The 19,909-nt window shown below is 47.0% G+C and overlaps 3 protein-coding genes across 5 annotated transcripts; 2 read left to right on the top strand and 1 right to left on the bottom strand.

Moving 5' to 3' along the window:
* The first annotated feature begins 2,044 nt into the window (after window positions 1–2,044).
* Window positions 2,045–7,381, top strand: Ptpmt1 (protein tyrosine phosphatase mitochondrial 1). Its single transcript, XM_048361592.1, has 4 exons — window positions 2,045–2,417; window positions 2,578–2,658; window positions 5,838–6,029; window positions 6,954–7,381. The coding sequence occupies exons 1-4, from the start codon at window positions 2,064–2,066 to the stop codon at window positions 7,134–7,136; spliced, it is 810 nt and encodes a 269-aa protein (XP_048217549.1). The 5' UTR covers window positions 2,045–2,063; the 3' UTR covers window positions 7,137–7,381.
* A 534-nt stretch (window positions 7,382–7,915) lies between these two features.
* On the bottom strand, window positions 7,916–14,801 carry Kbtbd4 (kelch repeat and BTB domain containing 4). 3 transcript variants are annotated; one of them, XM_048361587.1, is made up of 4 exons: window positions 14,726–14,801; window positions 13,176–13,793; window positions 10,632–10,738; window positions 7,916–9,458 (listed from the first exon to the last, which is right to left on the bottom strand). In XM_048361587.1, the coding sequence occupies exons 1-4, from the start codon at window positions 14,742–14,744 to the stop codon at window positions 8,598–8,600; spliced, it is 1,605 nt and encodes a 534-aa protein (XP_048217544.1). In that variant the 5' UTR covers window positions 14,745–14,801; the 3' UTR covers window positions 7,916–8,597. The 3 variants fall into 3 exon arrangements, with proteins under 3 accessions (XP_048217544.1, XP_048217546.1, XP_048217545.1); XM_048361589.1 differs by having other exon boundaries at window positions 13,176–13,789; window positions 14,621–14,775; XM_048361588.1 differs by having other exon boundaries at window positions 14,621–14,775.
* Window positions 14,802–14,816: 15 nt separating this feature from the next.
* Window positions 14,817–19,796, top strand: Ndufs3 (NADH:ubiquinone oxidoreductase core subunit S3). The gene is made up of 7 exons (XM_048361593.1): window positions 14,817–14,960; window positions 15,046–15,111; window positions 16,172–16,269; window positions 16,473–16,622; window positions 17,575–17,700; window positions 17,839–17,958; window positions 19,550–19,796. Exons 1-7 carry the CDS (start codon window positions 14,897–14,899, stop codon window positions 19,715–19,717), a joined length of 792 nt encoding a protein of 263 aa, XP_048217550.1. The 5' UTR covers window positions 14,817–14,896; the 3' UTR covers window positions 19,718–19,796.
* Window positions 19,797–19,909: the final 113 nt, after the last annotated feature.

Below are 19,909 nucleotides of genomic sequence, written 5' to 3' on the forward strand. Positions count from 1 at the left end.
AGCACCACTTTCAGCTTTTTCTGTATATGTGGTACTGAGGAATCGAACCCAGGGCTTCATGCATGCTAGGCAAGCACTCTACCACTAAGCCACATTCCCAGCCCCCATGCCCACTGGTTAAGTTTTTATTGGTTAAATTCTCACAATCCTTCCTCGCCACCCCACCCCACCCCCGCCCCCCAGGCTGGTCTGAGCTTCAATTTTTCTAATTTCTTCCCTCCAAACTGGCTAGAATTACGAGGCTAGTATGGCCTAGTGGCAAGAGTGCTCACCTCATATACATGAAGCCCTGGGTTCGATTCCCCAGCACCACATATATAGAAAATGGCCAGAAGTGGCACTGTGGCTCAAGTGGCAGAGTGCTAGCCTTGAGCAAAAAGAAGCCAGGAACAGTGCTCAGGCCCTGAGTCTAAGGCCCAATACTGGCAAAAAAAAGAAAAAAAAACTGGCTAGAATTACAAATTTGAACTCTAGATAGAGAGATGGAGTTAGATACATACATGAATAGATCGACAAGACATATCACGCCCAGTTCAAGGAAAAAAATGTTCAACATACAACTTCAGTAAATAAATCAGGCAACAAATTAATAGGTGTAATATGATCCACTCTTTATTCAAGTGTACTTTTTTTTTTTGGCCAGTCCTGTGGCTTAGACTCAGGACCTGAGCACTGGCTCTGGCTTCTTTTTTGCTCAAAGCTAGCACTCTACCACTTGAGCCACAGTGCCACTTCTGGCCTTTTCTATATATGTGGTGCTGAGGAATTGAACCTAGGGCTTCATGTATATGAGACAAGCACTCTTGCCACTAGGGCATATTCCCAGCCCATGTATATTTTTTTACACAAAGAGAAAAAACTAGAAATATGTCACTGAACATTATCAATTGTATTAGTCATTTTTTTTTTTTTTTTTTGCCAGTCCTGGGCCTTGGACTCAGGGCCTGAGCACTGTCCCTGGCCTCTTTTTGCTCAAGGCTAGCACTCTGCCACTTGAGTCACAGTGCCACTTCTGGCCATTTTCTGTATATGTGGGGCTGGGGAATCGAACCCAGGGCTTCATGTATAAGAGGCAAGTGCTCTTGCCACTAGGCCATATCCCCAGCCCCTTAGTCAATTTTTTCTTACAGATAAAATTATGGTTATTAGGTGAAGGGATGGCATTGTCCAAAAAGAACTGTACTTATTACCTACCTGACTTATGAAATGGAAACCCCTCTGTAGAACACCTTGATAGTAACAACAAATTTTTATTTTTATTTTTTTATTTAACAAAGATAATCCCAACCAGATCTTGCCTGTAATCTTAGCTACCCCCCAGGCTGAGATACGAGGATCACAGTTCAAAGCCAGCCCAGGCAGCAAAGTCCATTAGGCTCTTATCTCCAGTTAACCACCAGAAAACCGGAAGTGGAGCTGAGGCTCAAAGTGGTAGACTTGATGGGAAAGGCTAAGGAACAAAGCCCAGGCCCTGAGTTCAAGCACCATAATCGAAGGGGGGGGAATATGTTTGTGTATATACGTATATATACACACGCATATACATGCATATGTGTATATATATATATATATTCATCCAAATAGCTATCTTGGTATCCCAGTGATTTAGCAAATAAAAGTATAACACAACCAGTTATTATTATTATTTGCCAGTCCTGGGGCTTGAACTCAGGGCCTGAGTACTGTCCCGAAGCCTCTCCGTGCTCAAGGCAGGTGTGGACAGGACACAGCCCAGGCTCCCCGGTGGCCGGCGGAGCGGGGTGGGTGGTTTAACCTCCCTGTTTAACCGCTCTCCCTTGGGTGGGGCGCCCGGAATCGTCCTGGTCCTTCCTCGGGGGCCGGGGGTTGAAGGCTGTCCCCTCCCCGGTAGCCTGGCGTCCCGCGTGTCCCGCTCTCCTGGGGTCACGGCCCGGGCCCCTGGGCGGGGCGAGGGGCGTCACCGGCCACCGCCAAGGATCGCGTGCCCTCACCCGGCCTCCCCGGCCTCCGTCCCAGGACGCCCTCGGTTCGCCGGCCCAGCCCTACGTTCCTCCCCCGAGCCCCGAGGCCCCTCCTCCAGAGCCATGGTGTCCGCCCCGGGGGCCCCGGGGGCCCCGGGGCCTGGTCCGGACGCCGGAGACCGGGCGCCCGCGAAACCCGCGCCCACCGCTCCCCCGTCGCCGGAGACGGCGGGGTCGCAGCTGGGGATCACGAGGCCGGGGACCCGCAGGTCGTCGCTGCCACGCCCGGCCCGATCGGGAGGGATGGCGGCTACCGCGTGGCTCCAGGCCGGTTTGGCCCGGGTGCTCTTCTACCCGACGCTGCTCTACACGGTGTTCCGCGGGAACGTGCGGGGCCGGGCGCACCGCGAGTGGTACCACCGCATCGATGCCACCGTGCTACTGGGCGCGCTGCCGCTGCGGGGCCTGACGCGGCGGGTGAGCCGGGGTCCGGCCGCGCCGGAAGCCGGGCGGGGAGGAGGGGAGCGGCGCGCGGGGGGTGAGGGGAAGGAGGGGAGAGGAGGGGGCTGCCCACTCCTAGCCCGGGACACCCCGGGGTCTCCGCCCTCCCGGCTCAGTGCTTCCTCTGCCTGGGCAGCTGGTGCAGGACGAGAACGTGCGCGGGGTGATCACCATGAATGAGAAGTATGAGACCAGGTTCCTGTGCAACTCCTCCAAGGTGAGCGAGCACCCCAGCTGCCCAACGAGCTGTCTCTTGGGGGAGCTGTTCAAGTTCAGGGGAACTGCAGAGGCCCGTTTGCCTCCTCTGGAATGAGGGTCTGATCATCGACGCTTAAATGGCTGCTGGATGGAGGCAGAAAGGCCTTTAAAAAATGTCAAAAGCCAAGTCAACGACTCCTGAGGCTGAGTTGGGCCTAGGCAACATAGGGAAACTGGGAAAGTGTGTGTGTGTGTGTGTGGGGGGGTGTTGACGAAGTCTATTCTTTTTTTTTTTTTTTTTTTTTTTGCCAGTCCTGGGCCTTGGACTCAGGGCCTGAGCACTGTCCCTGGCTTCTTTTTGCTCAAGGCTAGCACTCTGCCACTTGAGCCACAGCGCCACTTCTGGCCGTTTTCTGTATATGTGGTGCTGGGGAATCGAACCCAGGGCCTCATGTATACGAGGCAAGCTCTCTTGCCACTAGGCCATATCCCCAGCCCCTGATGAAGTCTATTCTTTTATGCACTAAAATCAGGAACTAAAACTGAAAGGCAATTTTTGTGTGTTTTGCTTGCATTCGTTCAACACTGAGCACCCAGAATAGTTCAGGCCCAAGATCAAGGCCCTGCCAATTCTAAGAAGGAAAGCACCTCAGACAAAACACACTGTAAATATGTCACTATTCACTGAAAGCCGGGTACCTGTGGCTCTCTCCTGTAATCCTAGCTACTCTGGAGGCTGAGATCAAAAGATCTCAGTTCAAAGGCAGCCAAGGCAGCAAACTCTGTGAGACTACAGTGAGCCACCAAAAAATCATAAGTGAAACTGTGGGTCAAGTGGTAGAGTGCCAGCCTTCAGCAAAAAAAGCTCAGAGACAGTGTCCAGGCCTTGAGTTCAAGCCCTGGTACCAGCCAAAAAAAAAAAAAGAAAGCAAGCAGATATTTCCTTGGATTTCTGTACACATTTTGTCACAAGACCTCAAGGATCAGTAATCAGAATGATAAATGTACACTACTGTGGTGAGCAAGTGGAGACCCAGTCATTCTGGGTAATCACAGCAAATGCTTAATGTCTACATGGGAGGCAGTGACATTTGTAAGGTGGAGCGGTATCATCCACTAGCCTAGAGAAATCAAATCTCCAAGGCAATGGTTCACACATTTGAATATGGCTAAGAATCATCTGGCAGCTTTGCGAAAATAGCACAGTCCTACACACAGCCCCCAGAGATTCTGACTCAGGAATTTCAGGGCAGGGCTCAGGAATCTGAGTATTGAGCAACTCTTCAGGTGTTTCTGATTTTCTGATGCAACTGATGCATAAACTGCAGTCTGTAAACTCTGCTTCCAGTTTGTTAATTTTATGATGGGGATTAAATATACCATTCAGAGTCACAAAGTCTCGTGCTGCAATTAAAAAGAATAGCAAGTCCAGAGTTAAGTGGTATAAGCCTGTAATCCTAGCTACTCAGGAGGTTGAGATCTGAGGATCACAGTTCAAAGCCAGCCCAGGTAGGAAAAGTTGTGAAATCATCTCCAATTAGCCACCAGAAGTAATCAGAAGTGGCACTGTAGCTCAAAGTGGTAGAGCACTAGCCTTGAAAAAAAGACCTTAGAGACAAGCACCCAGGCCCTGAGTTCAATCCCTGTGACTGACCAAAACAACAAAACAAACCCGAGTAGCCAGTCTTAACTGAAGCTTATCTGAAGTCCTTTTTCTTAATATAATTTTTTTATTAAATTTTATTGACCAGGTGTTGTGCAAAGGGGGTACAGTTACATAATAAGGTAGTGAGTACATTTCTTGTGATATTTTATTGTTATTATTAAGATGCTCCATAGCGGTATTACACATATCTGAAGTTTTAAAGCAAAAATGAAATTATCCAGTTTGGCTGAGGTCTTTCTCCTACTTGTTCTTTCTAAGTGATATTATTACACAAAGGTGTGTACTTTTAGTTTTAAAATAACTTTTAAAAATGTGGGCTGGGAATATGGCTTAGAAGTAGAGTGCCTGCCTAGCATGCATGAAGCCCTGATTCCTCAGCATCATATAAACAGAAAAAGTTGCAAGTGGTGCTGTGGCTTAAGTGGTAGAGTGCTAGCCTTGAGTACAGAGAAGCTCAGGAACAGTGCTCAGGCCCTGGGTCCAAGTCCCAGGACTGGCAAAAAAAGAGAAAAAGTGCCTTCTCAAAAAACAGGAAAAAAAAAAAAAAAGACGTGTACCTGGTAAAATATGGTAATCCCCAACTCTACAGCTAGATCACGTCACAGGTCCCAAAATTAGGCAAAAACATTTCCTAACTTTTTTTTCTTGGCCAGTCCTGGGCCTTGAACTCAGGGCCTGGGCACTGTACCTGGCTTCTTTTTGCTCAAGGCTAGCACTCTGCCACTTGAGCCACAGCACCACATCTGGCCGTTTTCTATATATGTGGTGCTGAGGAATCGAACCCAGAGCTTCATGTATACGAGTCGAGCACTCTTGCCACTAGGCCATATTCCCAGCCCTAACATATTTTTTTATAATGGTGTTAGGAATCCAATCCAGGGCTTTAGTCAGGTCAGGCAAGCTACACTCCAGCCTCCAGCTAATGTGTTTTTATTTTGGTGCCAGTACTGGGGCTTGAACTTGGAGCCTGGGAGCTATCCTGGAGATTTTTTGTTTTCATTTTTCTTCTTTAATCAAGACTGGCACTCTACCGCCAGAGCCACAGCTCCACTTCCTGCTTTTTGATGGTTAATTGGATATGACAGTCTCAAAGACTGGCAGACAGAACTGGCTTTGAACCTTGGTCCTTAGATCTCAGCTTTCTGTGTAGTTAGGATTACAGGCGTGAGCCTCCTAATGTTTTGCAGCTGAAGATTCTGGGATTTGAAGAACACTTTCCAGGCTAACTGTGCAGCACAGAGGCTGATGGCATGCCTAGCAGAAGGCAAGGCCACACAAAGAATTCTTTTAGCCTTGCCTGTGGCTCTAACTCAGTAGCATATTTCTTTGAGGAAAGATCGGCCATGTGGGTCAGACATTTTAAAGTCAATTTGTGCATAAGTTCTTTTGTAGAAAATAGGAAATAGCAGATTAGCATCAGGGGAAATCCTGAGCCCTCGTTGCTTTCCTGGCCCTGGGGAGCCCCCCTTTCACACCATCCATATTCAGGTTGTTTTTATTCTCATTTTTCATCCTGGTGAACCTGGTTCTAGGAGTGGAAGAAAGTAGGAGTGGAGCAGCTGCGGCTCAGCACAATCGACATGACTGGGGTGCCCACGCTGGCCAACCTTCACAGAGGAGTCCAGTTTGTTCTCCGATACCAAAAGCTGGGCAAGAGTGTCTACGTGCATTGTAAGGCCGGGCGCTCCAGAAGTGCCACAATGGTGGCAGCATACCTGATTCAGGTAAAGCCTATCTGATGTCAGGAGAGATTATCTCCGGAATGGCTTCATTTATAGCTTTCCAGAACTTTTTAATAAGCACGATCTCCTGGCTGTACAAGGATAGAGTGTCAGGCAAACCACCTGAGCTATTCTCTGGTTCTGCCACCTGCCTACTAGAAGAGACAAGTGCAGATTCTCCTCTCTGTTGCCCCGTTTCCTTAACCTGAATGTCATATGAAGTGTAAATGAGAAAATAACTCAATGCTTCTGGAAAATGCAGTTCAACTCGATGAAAGGCTAGAAATGCTTGTTTCAAAAACCTCAGAAAAGGCTGGGGATGTGGCTTAGAGGAGCTTACTATGTACCCCAGGCTGGTCCTCAAGTTCATGATCCTAGCAAGAAAAGTCTGTGACTTTCTTTTTGTGTCGGTTGTGGGGATTCAACACAGAGACTGGGTGCCGTCTCTGAGTTCTTTTGCTCAAGGATAGCACTCTATCACATTGAACCACAGTTCCACTTCCAATGTTCTGGTGGTTAATTGGAGATAAGTCTCATAGACTTTCCTGTCCAGGCTGGCTTTAAACCATGATCAGATCAGATCAGAACCTCCCAAGTAACTAGGATTTCAGTTGTGAGCCACCAACACCTGGCCTGTGAGATTCTTTATCTCTAATTAACCACAAAAAAAGCCAAAAGTGGAGTTGTGGCTCAAGTGGTAGAGTGTTAGCGTTGAATAAAAAAAGCTCAGGGACAGTGCTCAGACCAAGTTCAAGCCCCAGGACTGGCACACACAAGAAAAGCATAAAGCTCAGGGATAGCTCCCAGGCTCCAAGTTCAAGCCCCACAAAAGAAATGAAATTGTGAGTCTTACAACACCTGCTTATAATTCAAGAGCCCCTTGATATACTCCCCTTTCTCTGCTAATTTCCTAACTTTGTACTTCAGGTGCACAACTGGAGCCCAGAAGAGGCTATAGGAGCTATCACCAAGATCCGGTCACACATCAACATCAGACCTGGCCAGTTGGAAGTTCTTAAAAAGTTCCACAAGGAGATTTCTGCAAGGGCAGCAGAAAATAACACTAGACACAGTTCAAGCCCATCAAAGACTCAAGATGCCCCTGCTTGATACAGAATAAATTTTATAGTAACAAAGGAGTGTAAGCCAAAACTTGACCAAACAGAAATGTTTAGTAATGGGTCATTTTGCTTCCTTGTCATTTCATCTTCCTGAAATATCACTGGTGTATATACAGCTTAGAGAGGAAAAGATTTATTGTGGCTAAATCTTATTCTCATCAATAGGGTTAAAGAAATACTAATCTCAACAAGAATCCCCTGTGTACCTAATACTGTACTTAATAATATTTAGCACCATAACTTAGACATTAACAGTAGAAAAAGAAAGTAATATCTGGGGGCTGGGAATATGGCCTAGTGGCAAGAGTGCTTGCCTCGTATACACGAGGCCCTAGGTTCGATTCCCCAGCACCACATATACAGAAAACGGCCAGAAGTGGCGCTGTGACTCAAGTGGCAGAGTGCTAGCCTTGAGCACAAAGAAGCCAGGGACAGTGCTCAGGCTGAGTCCAAGGCCCAGGTTGGCAAAAAAAAAACACAAAAGTAATATCCGGCTGTGGCTCTTTGCACCTTGGGTCTAGGAGTGTAGCTCAATGGCAGAGTTCTTGCCTAGCGTATGTAAGTCTTTGGAGTTTGATCCCTAGCACTACACTGAAGAAAAGGATAAAAGAGTCCCAATTTCATTGACTTTGGGGCTCCCCTCCCACTTTTAGAGATAAGAATGCAAATTATGCGTGGATAAAGGCAGGCCTGGTAATTTCAGAATGCATGGGTCTATATTTAGTTCCCCTTAGAAAGCCATCCCTTCAAGACACATATAGACACATATCTCGTCAAAAACTTTTATTTGTATGAACAGTTCCTAGCTCTTGATTTAGCTTAGAGCTTTTTAAAAGACCAGAGTTTTGAGTTTGAAAACATTTCTGCTATTAATCAGAAATAATCCTTTCTATTTCCTGGCTTATCTGTTGAAGTAAGCCAAAAATAAAACCAAAATTACTTTTCCTGACAGACAGATGAAAAACAATGGAAAGAACGTCCTGAATTCTAGAGTTGAGTCTTGCTGGTGAAGAACACCTCAGCGTAGTCCATTCTTCCAACCAAAGCCTAAAGGAAAACTCTAATACCTAATTGTGTACAACTAAATTAGCCACTTGGCTGGCTGTAGAAAAAAAGCAATGGGCATCTTTCCTTCTGCCCTGGGATTGGGTAACTCCTATTTAACATTGATCGGGTAAAGAGGGGAGGCTGTGCCTAAGGTCAGAGACTGGCTCTAAGCAATCTGTAGTGAGGCACGGGATCCTGGGATGGCCACCTCAGTTCTAGCAGCCAGCTGGGGAGTGGCAGTCTACTAAGTCCCAAACAGAACATCCCTATGGGTTTAGGGCAAGGCTGGAAGTGCTGCTTTCTACTACATGTCCAAACTAACACATTACTCTGAATTGAAGTTCAAGGGAGGTGCTGGAAAAGGGAAGGACAAAGGAATCAGCTGCTCTTTTCCATCACTGTTTCAGGCCAATACAAACTGCAAATTGGTAAGCAGCACCTTGATGCCTCTTGTGACGGTTATCGCTGAAGTGGCAGGGTCGAGCTTGTAGGTGTTGGCATCCCCCTTCTTATATCGGTCCCGGAAGACATAGATGCTCCCATTACAGCTGGCAATCTTCCAGAGGGATGGGGCAGAGCTCCAGGCCTCAGGAAGGCAAAGCCGGGTGAAGCTGTCTAGTAGGGGATTATAGCACACCAGGGAGTCCCCTTCAGCCACGATGAATACAAGATCTTTATGTACAGCTGCATGCATGCGGCCTGCAAAGGGCAGCACATAGGGCTTCACGTGGCACTTGTCTGTTTCTGTGTCAAAACACTGGATTAGTCGGGAAGGTTTGGTAAAGAAGTCCAGGTCGTTCTCCTCACCCCCTAGTAAGTAGATGATTCCATTGAGGTTAGCACCAGCAGCCCCAGACACCGCCACTTCTAGCTGGGTTGTCTCTGTCCACACGTTATCACCTACCCGGTAATAAATGACTGCGTTGGAGAGAGTATCCTGCAGGGTCTTGCCACCCAGGGAGTATATGGCATCTTTCCCAGGCACGGACACCAGGGTGTGCTGGAGCCGGTCTCGGGGCAAAGGGGCACACCACTCCCAGTCAACAGTGGCATTGTTGCACTTCCACATGCGCCGTGGGATAGACCCCCCCACCACATACAGGTCTCCTCCGTGCTTGCAGGCGGCAGTGATCTGGTGGCACAAGCTGTTTTGGCCACTTACACTGATGGAGTCATCCTCTGCACAGTGCAAGGACACGGCCAACGAGTGGGTGCGAGATGACTCTTTCCCGATAAGGTAAATGTGCACGTTCTCCCCAATTTCCTGTTGGCCGGATTAAAATGATAAATTCTGTGTCAGCTGGTAGGGAAGGCTAAGCTCAGACACATGCTTTAAGGTTAAGGTCCTGGGCCTTAAAGGCATCTTGCTCTAACCACTCTCCTCCAGTTCCTGTTTGTCACCCTTGCTCTCCTCTAATCACCTAACTTTAGGCATTTTATACAGGGCAAAGCACATGTTGTACTTATACTTTCAACTGTATATTTTGATTTTTACTTTTTTTTTTTTTTGCCAGTCCTGGGTCTTGGACTCAGGGCCTGAGCACTGTCCCTGGCTTCTCTTTGCTCAAGGCTAGCACTCTGCCACTTGAGCCACAGCACCATTTCTGGCCGTTTTCTATATATGTGGTGCTGGGGAATTGAACCCAGGGCTTCAAGTATAGGACTCTTGCCACTAGGCCATATTCCCAGCTCCGATTTTTACATTTTTGAAAAGGAGTCTTGCTACATAGCCTAAGAGGGCCTCAAGTTTGCAATCCTCTGGCATCAGTATCCTAAATGGTGGGATTCCAGACCCTGTGCCACCATACCTACTCTTGCAGGTTTTTTTGTTTGTTTTTTGCTGGTCCTGGGCTAGAATTCAGGGCCTGGGTGCTGTGCCTGAGCTTTTGCTCAAGACTAGTACTCTATCACCTGAGCCACAGTTCCATTTCTGGCTTTTTTTGGTAGTTTGCCAGGGCTGGATTCAAACCATGATCCTCAGATCTCAGCTTCCTGAATAGCTAAGATTATATGCATAAGCCACCAATGCCTAACTCTTGCAGCTTTTAAAAAACCATCGGTTTTAAAAGCCTAGACAAGGAATTGTTAGCTAAAAATGAAGGAAGTAAGTATTGGGGGAGAGTACAAGAGCTCTATGAGCTTTGAAGCTCATAGACTGATAGTTTCTTTTTATAATATTTATTTTTAAATTTCTTTATTATTATTATTTGTTGATGTGGCAGTGAGGAATAGAACCTAGGGCCTCATGCATGCTAGGCAAGCACTCTACCACTAAGCCATATTCTCAGCCCTAAGACTGGTGGTTTATGGGGTCACAAACACAACCTTCTCTTCAGCTCATAGCAACTTCAAGCCAGTTTATTGAGTAGGCACCAAAGAGGCTAGGCTGGAATGCATGGTGATTCTGGTACCCCACTTTATAAGAAATCTGCCTTACCTTTAAGCTAGTCCTAAGTGATTCTGCAAAAGCCTCTCTTTCTTCTTTATTAAAATTGATCCAGGCTTCTATTGCTTCTGTGGGGTTCTGGGAACATGGAACCCCATCTGTGAGACCCAAAGAAAGGCAAAGTCAGTGGCAATCTGATAATCTGAAAGAGAAACTCAAGGCAAATGGCTTTAAAGATGTGAACCACTTTATTAAGACTACCATTGTGTGTATGTATGTGAACAAATACATTTATGCAAAATTATCTAGACATTTCCTTGCCCCCCCCTTTTTTTCTTTTTTTTTTTTTTTTTCCTGCTGGTGCTCTCCCTAAGCTTTTTTGCTCTACCACTTGAGCCACAGCTCCATTTCTGGCTTTTTGGTGGTTCACTGGAGATAAGAACCTCATAGAAGCCTGGTGCCAGTGGCTCATGCCTGTAATCCTAGCTACTCAGAAAGCTGAAAGCTGAAGATCATGGTTGGAAGCCAGCCTGGGCAGGATTAATTATATCTAATTAATTAATCACAGAAAAAGCCGAAGTAGTGCTGTGGCTCAAGTGGTAGAGTGCTAGTCTTGAGTAAAAAGAGTCCAGGCCAACACCCAGGCCCAGTTAAAACCCCAGGCCCAGCCAAAAAAAAAAAAAAAAAAAGAAAAGATGGCATGGATTTTCCTGCCTGAGTTGGCTTTAAACCCAGATCCTTAGATCTTAGCCTCCTTAGTAGTTAAGATTTCAGGCATGAGCCACCAGGGTCCCACATTTCCTTGCTTTTGTTTTTTCTTTTTTTGCCAGTCTGGGGGCTTGAACTCAGGGCCTGGGCACTGTCCCTGAGCTTCTTTTGCTCAAGGCTAGCACACTACCACTTGAGCACCATTTCCTGCTTTTTCTGTTTATGTGGTGCTGAGGAATCGAATCCAGGGCTTCATGTATGCTAGGCAAGCACTCTACGCTAAGCCACATTCCCAGCCCTGCCTTTTTATTTTATTTTTTGCAGTGCTGGAATCAGAACCAAGGCTTTATGCATGCTAAGCAAGCTCTCTACCACTGAGGTTCACCCCTAGTCATGTCTTAGTATTAAAATGGATGGGCTGGGGCTGGGCGCCGGTGGCTCACACCTGTAATCCTAACAAATCAGGAGGCTCAGATGTGAGGACTACAGTTTGAAGCCAATCTGGTCAGGAAAGTGTGTGAGATTCTTATCCCCAACCAAACACTGAAGAGCCAGAAATGGAGCTGTGGCTCAAGGGCTAGACTGGAGCACAAAAGTTCAGATAGCACCCAAGCCTTGAGTTCAAGCCCTAGCACTGGTACAAAATAAACTCATAATATGGACAGCCTGAAATGCTTCCAGATGCTATGGAAGCAATCTACAAGGCTGCACAACTCGGTACATGTTTTTTCTTCTTTATTAAGTAACTACATAAATTTCACAGTACAAATTTTAACCTTTGCAATGATAAGCATCATTCTCATCTACAAAGTTTATGAGCATTAACAATAAAACTATTTCTTCCAGATGGAGTGATATGTAACTTCTTTCCTTTTGCTTAGTATCAGTTGTTCCCTCTTTTTCTCACATTTCCTCCCTCCCACCCCCACCCTTGAGAACTCAACACTTTTAAATATGGCTACATCTCACTTGAAGGCTCATGACTGCTACCTAAAGTTATCCCATCATTGAAAATATTTCATCTGTGGCTCACACCTGTAGTTCTAGATACTCAGGAGGCTGGGATCTGAGGATTGTGGTGCAGTCAGCCCAGGGAAGAAACCCTTGAGATTCTTATTTCCAATTAACCAAAAATAAATAAATAAATAAACAAATAAATAAATAAATAAATGCATGCCAGAAGCAGAGCTGTGGCTCAAGTGGTAGAATGTGGTGCAGTCAGCCCAGGGAAGAAACCCTTGAGATTCTTATTTCCAATTAACCAAAAATAAATAAATAAATAAATAAATAAATAAATAAATAAATAAATAAATAAATAAATGCCAGAAGCAGAGCTGTGGCTCAAGTGGTAGAATGCTAGCCTTGACCAGAAAACCTCAGGGAGAGCACCCAGCCCCTGAGCTCAAGCCCTAGAATCAACACCAAAAAGAAAAAGTTATTCATTTTGGTGGTTTAAGGTTCTGAAGATCAGGGCCTTGCACTTGCTAGGCAAGTGTTTTACCACTTGTGCCACACTCCCAGCTGAAAAAAAAAAAAAAAAAGGATAGTTTTGTCAATTTACTTAGGTAACTAGTTCTATAGACAAATGCAAAGAATAGAACAGATTAGAGCAATTAAGCATAGGGCAGATTAATCTGCTAGCTTCTCACTGTCTTTTGTGGCAATGTGAGGCATTTTCTTTTCCAGGCTGCTGTTTCTTTAAGGAACTCTATCTTTGACAGCAGCTCAACTGAATCTAACTCAACCTCAATCTAATCTACATTCTTACTAGAAACAGTAATGTAAACTCTCACCAGGAAATTTGAGGGCTCCTTCCTCCTGAACCAGAATATCCACTGAACATCATACTGAAATATTTGGATATAATATGTCCCCTTTTAAACTTACCCGAGATGATATCAGTGAGTAGATGGTGGGGCAAATGGAGAAACTCCTCTGTGCTCCGTAACTGGGCCAGGTGGGTCTTGGCACAGTGCTTGGCCGCAGTGTAGAGCTCAGGATCACTGTGCCTGTCTGCCAGCCACATCACTTGAAGGCAGTTTCCCACCTGCACGGTGCGGGCCAAAAACCGAGAACATTCCTCAAAGAGAGATGTCAGCTGATACATGTCTGACACCTCATAAATTTCCTGCAGCTCATCAGCACGAAGTTTCACAGTCCCATGGTAGATATAATCGACCAGGAGCTGGAAAACAGACTCACTGACATCCTGCAGGACGATCACTCGGTTATGTGCCTCCTTCAGGTTAGAGGTAAACATGGAGCGGAAGAAGCAGCTCTGAGCTGAGAGGACCAGCCTGTGGAGCTGAAACTCCCGGCCTTCCACTGAAATGGTGACATCAGCAAAGAGCTCCTCCTCTAGACACAGTTTCATGATGCCCTGAGCCACTCGCCCTGAGTGGGACCGATCTTTGAAAGTGTAGTTCACAAAGTAGTTCTCATCCATGGATGCTCCAGGCTCCTCTGGTGATTCCATGGTAGCCAACTTCTCTCTCTTCCAGCTGTCTGAAAAGCAATAACCACTCTGAGGAATTTGAGGAATTCCCAGCTGTAGTCTGTGAATCCAGCTGGGTGAAGTACTTAAACATAAGAGCCAAGTGGGTCCAAACTGACCTTAGGCCTGGCCCTGCCATTGATATCCCTGACATTCTTCTTCACTCAGAGCTGGCTTCATTTTCCTGAAGTGGCAGATCTCCAATGAAATCAATAAAGTTCTAACTGCTGGTCTCCCTGAGAGAACAGTGAATATTCCTTCCCATGATGTAACAAAAGACTTAGGATTTAGGTCAACACGTGAAAGCAAGGGCCTGGAGGAAGCCTATGATCTTTTTAAAAGCCTTACTAACCAAATACCTTGGCATTAAAATAGTGACGCTCAGGGTTAGGGAAGCAAAACCAGAAAGAAAAAAGATACACATTCTTCCAGCTGGTTTCTCCCTCTGTCCCCCTATGGAGTCCAGGACCTCCAATATGAAGCAATGGGCTGAGCCAACCAACAGCCTTACTTTTACTCTCTTCTGAGTTTCTGTCCCCACTTACAGACTCGCCCAAATGATTTCCTGAAGGTCCATTCCAGAACTCGAGACCGAGCCCAACTGTCCCCAGCCCCAGGCAAAAGGAGGACCATCGCCCCTCGGGTTGGAAGAGTGTCCCCAGTCCACCTAGAGTCGCCAGGGAAACGGTCTCCAGGGAAACCGCTTTCTCCCCCAACCTCCCCTCCCAGACCCACCCCGTGGCTCGCACGCCCCACCAAATGCTCAGCTGGCGGAGCGGGGGAGGGGATGTGGAACGCAAGAGCCCCAAATGCCCGTCCCTTCCCCTCCTGGTCTCACCGGTTCAATTCCTCGGCGTCTTCACCTTCTCTCCAACTGCTGCTACTGCGAGCTAGGGCCACGTTCGCTCTACTGTACTCCCACCTGCTGGTCTGGCTTTCTCACCTGCGTTCCCTCCTCTCATCCCGGTGCCAGGAACACGGAACCTCTGCTTCCGGCCCCGTCTCCGCCCGGAAGAACATATGCTGCACACTTCCGCTTCCGGTCCGTGTCCTTGGGGCTCCGCGTCCCGTCTCACCGGCTTTCCCAGCGCCGCCGGGCCTGCATCCGGGAAGCATGGCGGCCGCGGCGGCCGTGGTCTGGAGGCGCGGGCTTGCGGGGGCCGCAGCTGTGGCCAGGGGTGAGAGGCCGGCCTCCGGTCGGGGTGGAGGTGGCGCGTCCCCAGGCCTCACCCCCGCGCCCCGTTAACTTGTCTCCCTGTGCAGGGGCTGGGCGAGCCTCGGTGCTGCTGCAGCGGGTGAGGAGGGAGAGCGCCGCGGCCGACGCGCGCCGTGAGTATGCGCGCCGCGCCCTTCGCCCTTCACCCGGCCGCCCGCCCGGGCTCCTTGGTCGGAGCTCCTTCAGTACCTTCGTCCCGTGTTTGTCCTTGCCCCAGATTGTCCTTGCCCCAGATTGCCCTTCCCGGGGTACTGGCAAATTTCTTCTTGCCCTTGGAGACTTGATTGCAATGGTCTCTAGCCTACAGACAGAATCGAGCCTTCTCTGCCCTAGATCTCCTACTTCGTTTGGGCCGTATTGTCCCGTTTTCATGATTTCCCATTTTCTCTGATTAAATTGTTGGTGCTTTGAGCGTAGGAAACAGAGCTTTGGGCCTCAGAGCCCAGCAATTGCATTCTGTAACCAGGTAACCCATTAAGCATTGTAGTGAATAATCTTAGGTGTTGTGAGATGGGTAGTATTTTATTGCCAGTAGATCAGGAAACAATCCAGACAGTAAAATTGCCCAGCAACAGACCTGGAGAATGGCAGAGCAGATCTGCCCAGGGAAAGAACACTTAAATCATTACTCCCCAGGCTGTTGGTATGTATATACCCAGCGACTTAGGGGCACGTGATAACTATATAGTGACTTTGTTATAGTTAATATCAGTCTGGGCTATAGAAGGCCTGTCTTTCTGCCCTTTCTGGGCCTTAATTTTCTTACACACACACACAATCACACATATTCTACAGTTTCAGTAAGATCATCTGTGAGGGCTCTTCGGCCCTGAATTTCTTGGCTTGAGAACCTTGGGTCCCATCCTTAAAGAACTCCTAGTTTGCTAGAGAGTAGACACTGCTGCCTTAGGAGTGCAGGAAATCTGAGAGAAGCAATGTGAAATAATTTCAAGAAGAGGCAAAGACCCCAGGTGCAGTAACAATAGCCTGTGTTCTATGAAATGAGGTGACATTTCCCCCAAATTTTCATCACTTCCTAATCCCTGGAATAGGGACTTGCCACCTGAGAGCCTTCTTAAGATTCTGCAGGGAACCCTTCTGAGAGATGACACCTTTTCAAGCCTAAGAGACTAAAGTCACTTGCTGCCTTCTTATATATGTTTTCCCTTCCAGCTACTGTCAGACAACAGAATGATGTGGTCCACAAGCAGCTCTCAGCTTTTGGAGAATATGTGGCTGAAATCCTGCCCAAGTATGTTCAACAAGTTCAGGTAATGTTCTCTACTGTTCTTGGATCTCCATAAAGAACTATGTCATCAGGGCATGTGGGGTGAGCAATCTGTCTTGAAAGAAACTATAGGTGCCATCCCAAACCTGAGTTTCTTTCTCTACCTTAAATTAAGTAAGTCCAGTTGAAGTTAGTTGCTCCCCTAATGACTATGTCTTCCCTCTCCCCACCTTTCCCTGTCTATAGGTGACCTGCTTCAATGAGCTGGAGATCTGTATCCATCCTGATGGAGTCATCCCAGTGTTGACTTTTCTCAGGGATCACACCAATGCACAGTTCAAATCCTTGTCTGACTTGACAGCAGTTGACGTTCCAACTCGACAGAATCGTTTTGAGGTCAGCTAGGAGATTTGAGGTGGCTTGGGTAGTAAGGCTAAGGAAAGGGACAGAACATTTTCAGGTAACAGCCATCTACAGGAATTATAGCTTGCTTCCTTAGTTACAGTCTCAGTTCAGATCAAACAGTAGAACACAGCAATTAAACCAGGGTCGTAGCATTTGGTAGACACTGAATGTGAATTGAATGTGAATATTGGCTCTATTGTTAACTAATTGTATAATCTCAAACATTGTTTTGATTTTGTTGTTGTTGTTGTGGGGCTTGATGCTAGTGCTTTACCGCTTTGGGCCAAAAAGCCACTTCTGGTTTTATGGTGGTTAATTTGAGATAGGAGTCTCACAGACTTTCCTGCCCAGGCTGGCTTTGAACCGAAAACCTCAGATCTCAGATCTCAGCCAGGATAGCTAGGATTATAAGCATGGTATTTTTGGGGGCAGTCCTGGGGCTTGAACTCAGGTCCTGGGCACTGTCCCTGAGCTTCTTTTGCTCAAGGCTAGCTAGCACTCTACCACTTGAGCCACAGTGCCACTTCTGGCTTTTTCAATGTTTGTGATACTGAGCAATCGAACCCAGGGCTTCATGCATGCTAGGCAAGCACTCTACTGCTAAGCCACATTCCTAGCTTCCTACCGCTACCACCACTACCACCTGCTTGCTTGCTTTATTTATTTATTTTTTTTTTTTTTGCCAGTTTTGGGGCTTGGACTCAGGGCCTGAGCACTGTCCCTGGCTTCTTCCCGCTCAAGGCTAGCACTCTGCCACTTGAGCCACAGCGCCGCTTCTGGCCGTTTTCTGTATATGTGGTGCTGGGGAATCGAACCTAGGGCCTCGTGTATCCGAGGCAGGCACTCTTGCCACTAGGCCATATCCCCAGCCCCACTTGCTTGCTTTATTGAGATAGGATCTTGCTGAAACTTGCCTGAAACTTGAACCATCTGTTCCCCCTAGGTTGTCTACAACCTGCTGTCTCTGCGCTTTAACTCACGGGTTCGTGTGAAGACCTATACAGATGAGCTGACACCCCTTGAATCCAGTGTCTCCGTGTATAAGGCATCCAATTGGTATGAGAGGGAGGTGAGTTATTGTATATGATGGGCTCTGCCTCTAGGCCTGAGTTGCTGGAATTGATTTTAACCATAGTTAAAATCAGTATGGCCACTCATCTCTTGCTGGGTTTGATGTCCTGCTTGCCTGGGAACATTGTGTTTCTAGATCTGGGACATGTTTGGAGTTTTCTTTGCTAACCATCCTGACCTAAGAAGGATCCTGACAGATTACGGCTTCGAGGGACATCCTTTTCGGAAAGACTTTCCTCTCTCAGGTTATGTCGAGGTAGGACTCTGAAACCAGCATGGTTTTCTTAGGGAGAGACTTGCAGGGATCCTGGGGAACCCTGCGCATGGTAGGAATGAGGTCTGTGGATTGTAATGGCTTAAGAACCTGGGCTATGGAATTCAACTTGCTCAACTAGAACTTCATTTACTCAGCTGTATAATGGGAACAACAGTAGCACTAAATGATGAGCATTGAATGATAAATGTGTAAAGTTTGGTGGATCATAATTATTGTAATGATCACTTTAATGCACAAGGCAGTCTTAAGGACACTATCCCCAAGCCCTGAAAGTAGGGGGTTATTTTGTTCTTCTCTGGATCTCTGGAATCCTAGATATTGAACCCTCAAGAATGGTCATTAAAGCAAGACCGGAGATAAGATTGCAAGCGCCTTATGAAGAATTTCAGTGGCACTATACATTCACTGATGATTTTATGCATGTGAATTTGTGTGTGCATGAGTGTGCTGGCACTAGGGCTTGAATTCAGGCTCTGGGCATTGCCCCTTCATTTTTTGCTTAAGGCCAGTGCTCTACCACTTGAGTCATACCTCCACTTCTGGATTTTTTTTTCTTTTCACTTCTGGATTTTTTTTTTTTTTTCTCCTCAAGGCTAGCACTCTGCCTCTTGAGCCACAGCGCCACTTCTGGCCATTTTCTATTTATGTGGTGCTGAGGAATTGGACCCAGGGCTTCATGTATATGAGGCAAGCACTCTTGTACTAGGCCATATTCCCAGCCCCACTTCTGGATTTTTGCTGGTTCATTGGAGATAAGAGTCTCATGGATTTGTCTGCCTGGACTCACTCCAAACTAGGATCCCCAGATCTCAGCCTCCTGAGTGGCTGAGGTTATAGATGTGAGGCCCTGAACAGGCCACATGTGAAACGTTTGCAGTTTGTGAAATGTGTGGCACTCCAGCCCTGCTGCTTCAGTACGGAAGTTCTGTGTACTGAGTGCTTTATATGGTCCTATTTCCCTTAGAGCTACTTCTAGTCAAGGCTTCTTCCTTTTGCCTTTCACCCAAACATTCTCCACCTCTGTCTTCCTTACATGGCTTGTCTCTTCATTCATTACCTGGTTATCCTTACCTTATCCAGTGACTCTCCATTATCAAGAAAAGTCATGCCAAATGTCTAGCTTGATTTTTTTAGGGGGTGGAGTGGGGAACAGTGGCCAGTGGACCTATTAAGAAAAGTGCTCAAGCCAGGTACTGGTGGCTCATGCCTATAATCCTAGCTAGTCAGGAGGCTGAGACCTGGAGGATCATGGTTTAAAGCCAGACTAGGCAGAAAAGTCATTGAGATTGTATCTCCATTTAACCAGCAAAGAAGCTGAACTGGAGAAACGACTCAAGTGGTAAAGCACCAGCCTTGAGTGAAAAAGCCAAGCAAGAGTACAGGGTCCTGAGTTCAAACCCAAGTACTGGCACAAAAAAAGCGGGGGGGAATTATTTGAGACTTGGTAGAATACATGCCTGCCTTAGAGACATGAGGCCCTGAGTTCATTTGCTAGTACCCACAAAGCATGAAGAGAAGGGATGGAGAACTCACTGTTGGCTTTCTGAAAATGGCCCTTTCCCTCTTGCAGTTACGCTATGATGATGAGGTGAAGCGGGTGGTGGCTGAGCCAGTGGAGTTGGCTCAAGAGTTCCGCAAGTTTGACCTGAATAGCCCCTGGGAGGCGTTCCCTGCCTATCGCCAGCCCCCTGAGACTCTCAAGCTTGAAGCTGGTGTCAAGAAGCCTGAGGCCAAGTAGCTTCAGGGAAGACTTGTGGATCTTAAAAGAGTAACCTTATCTACGAGTGTCCATGTAAATAAATTCCTACTTAAAACTCCTGTGTGTGTTTCTTCTAATGGGTACAAGTAACACTGAATCAGGAGAAGGTAGGTACAGACAGGTGTTTCCTTATTAGCAAAGACCTTGCCAAAGAATGGTCTGTTTTAATGG

The sequence above is a fragment of the Perognathus longimembris genome, chromosome 13, assembly GCF_023159225.1.
Source record: "Perognathus longimembris pacificus isolate PPM17 chromosome 13, ASM2315922v1, whole genome shotgun sequence".
Taxonomy (NCBI): Eukaryota; Metazoa; Chordata; class Mammalia; order Rodentia; family Heteromyidae; genus Perognathus; species Perognathus longimembris.

Coding starts and splice junctions, on each gene's coding strand:
- Ptpmt1 (XM_048361592.1), top strand. CDS start 2,064: ATGGTGTCCGCCCCGGGGGCCCCGGGGGCCCCGGGGCCTGGTCCGGAC. Junction 2,418..2,577: donor TGCGGGGCCTGACGCGGCGG/GTGAGCCGGGGT, acceptor CTGCCTGGGCAG/CTGGTGCAGGACGAGAACGT. Junction 6,030..6,953: donor TGGCAGCATACCTGATTCAG/GTAAAGCCTATC, acceptor TTTGTACTTCAG/GTGCACAACTGGAGCCCAGA.
- Kbtbd4 (XM_048361587.1), bottom strand. Junction 10,739..13,175: donor ACTCACTGATATCATCTCGG/GTAAGTTTAAAA, acceptor TGGGTCTCACAG/ATGGGGTTCCATGTTCCCAG. Junction 9,459..10,631: donor CACTTAGGACTAGCTTAAAG/GTAAGGCAGATT, acceptor TCCGGCCAACAG/GAAATTGGGGAGAACGTGCA.
- Ndufs3 (XM_048361593.1), top strand. CDS start 14,897: ATGGCGGCCGCGGCGGCCGTGGTCTGGAGGCGCGGGCTTGCGGGGGCC. Junction 14,961..15,045: donor GGCCGCAGCTGTGGCCAGGG/GTGAGAGGCCGG, acceptor CTCCCTGTGCAG/GGGCTGGGCGAGCCTCGGTG. Junction 16,270..16,472: donor AGTATGTTCAACAAGTTCAG/GTAATGTTCTCT, acceptor CCCTGTCTATAG/GTGACCTGCTTCAATGAGCT.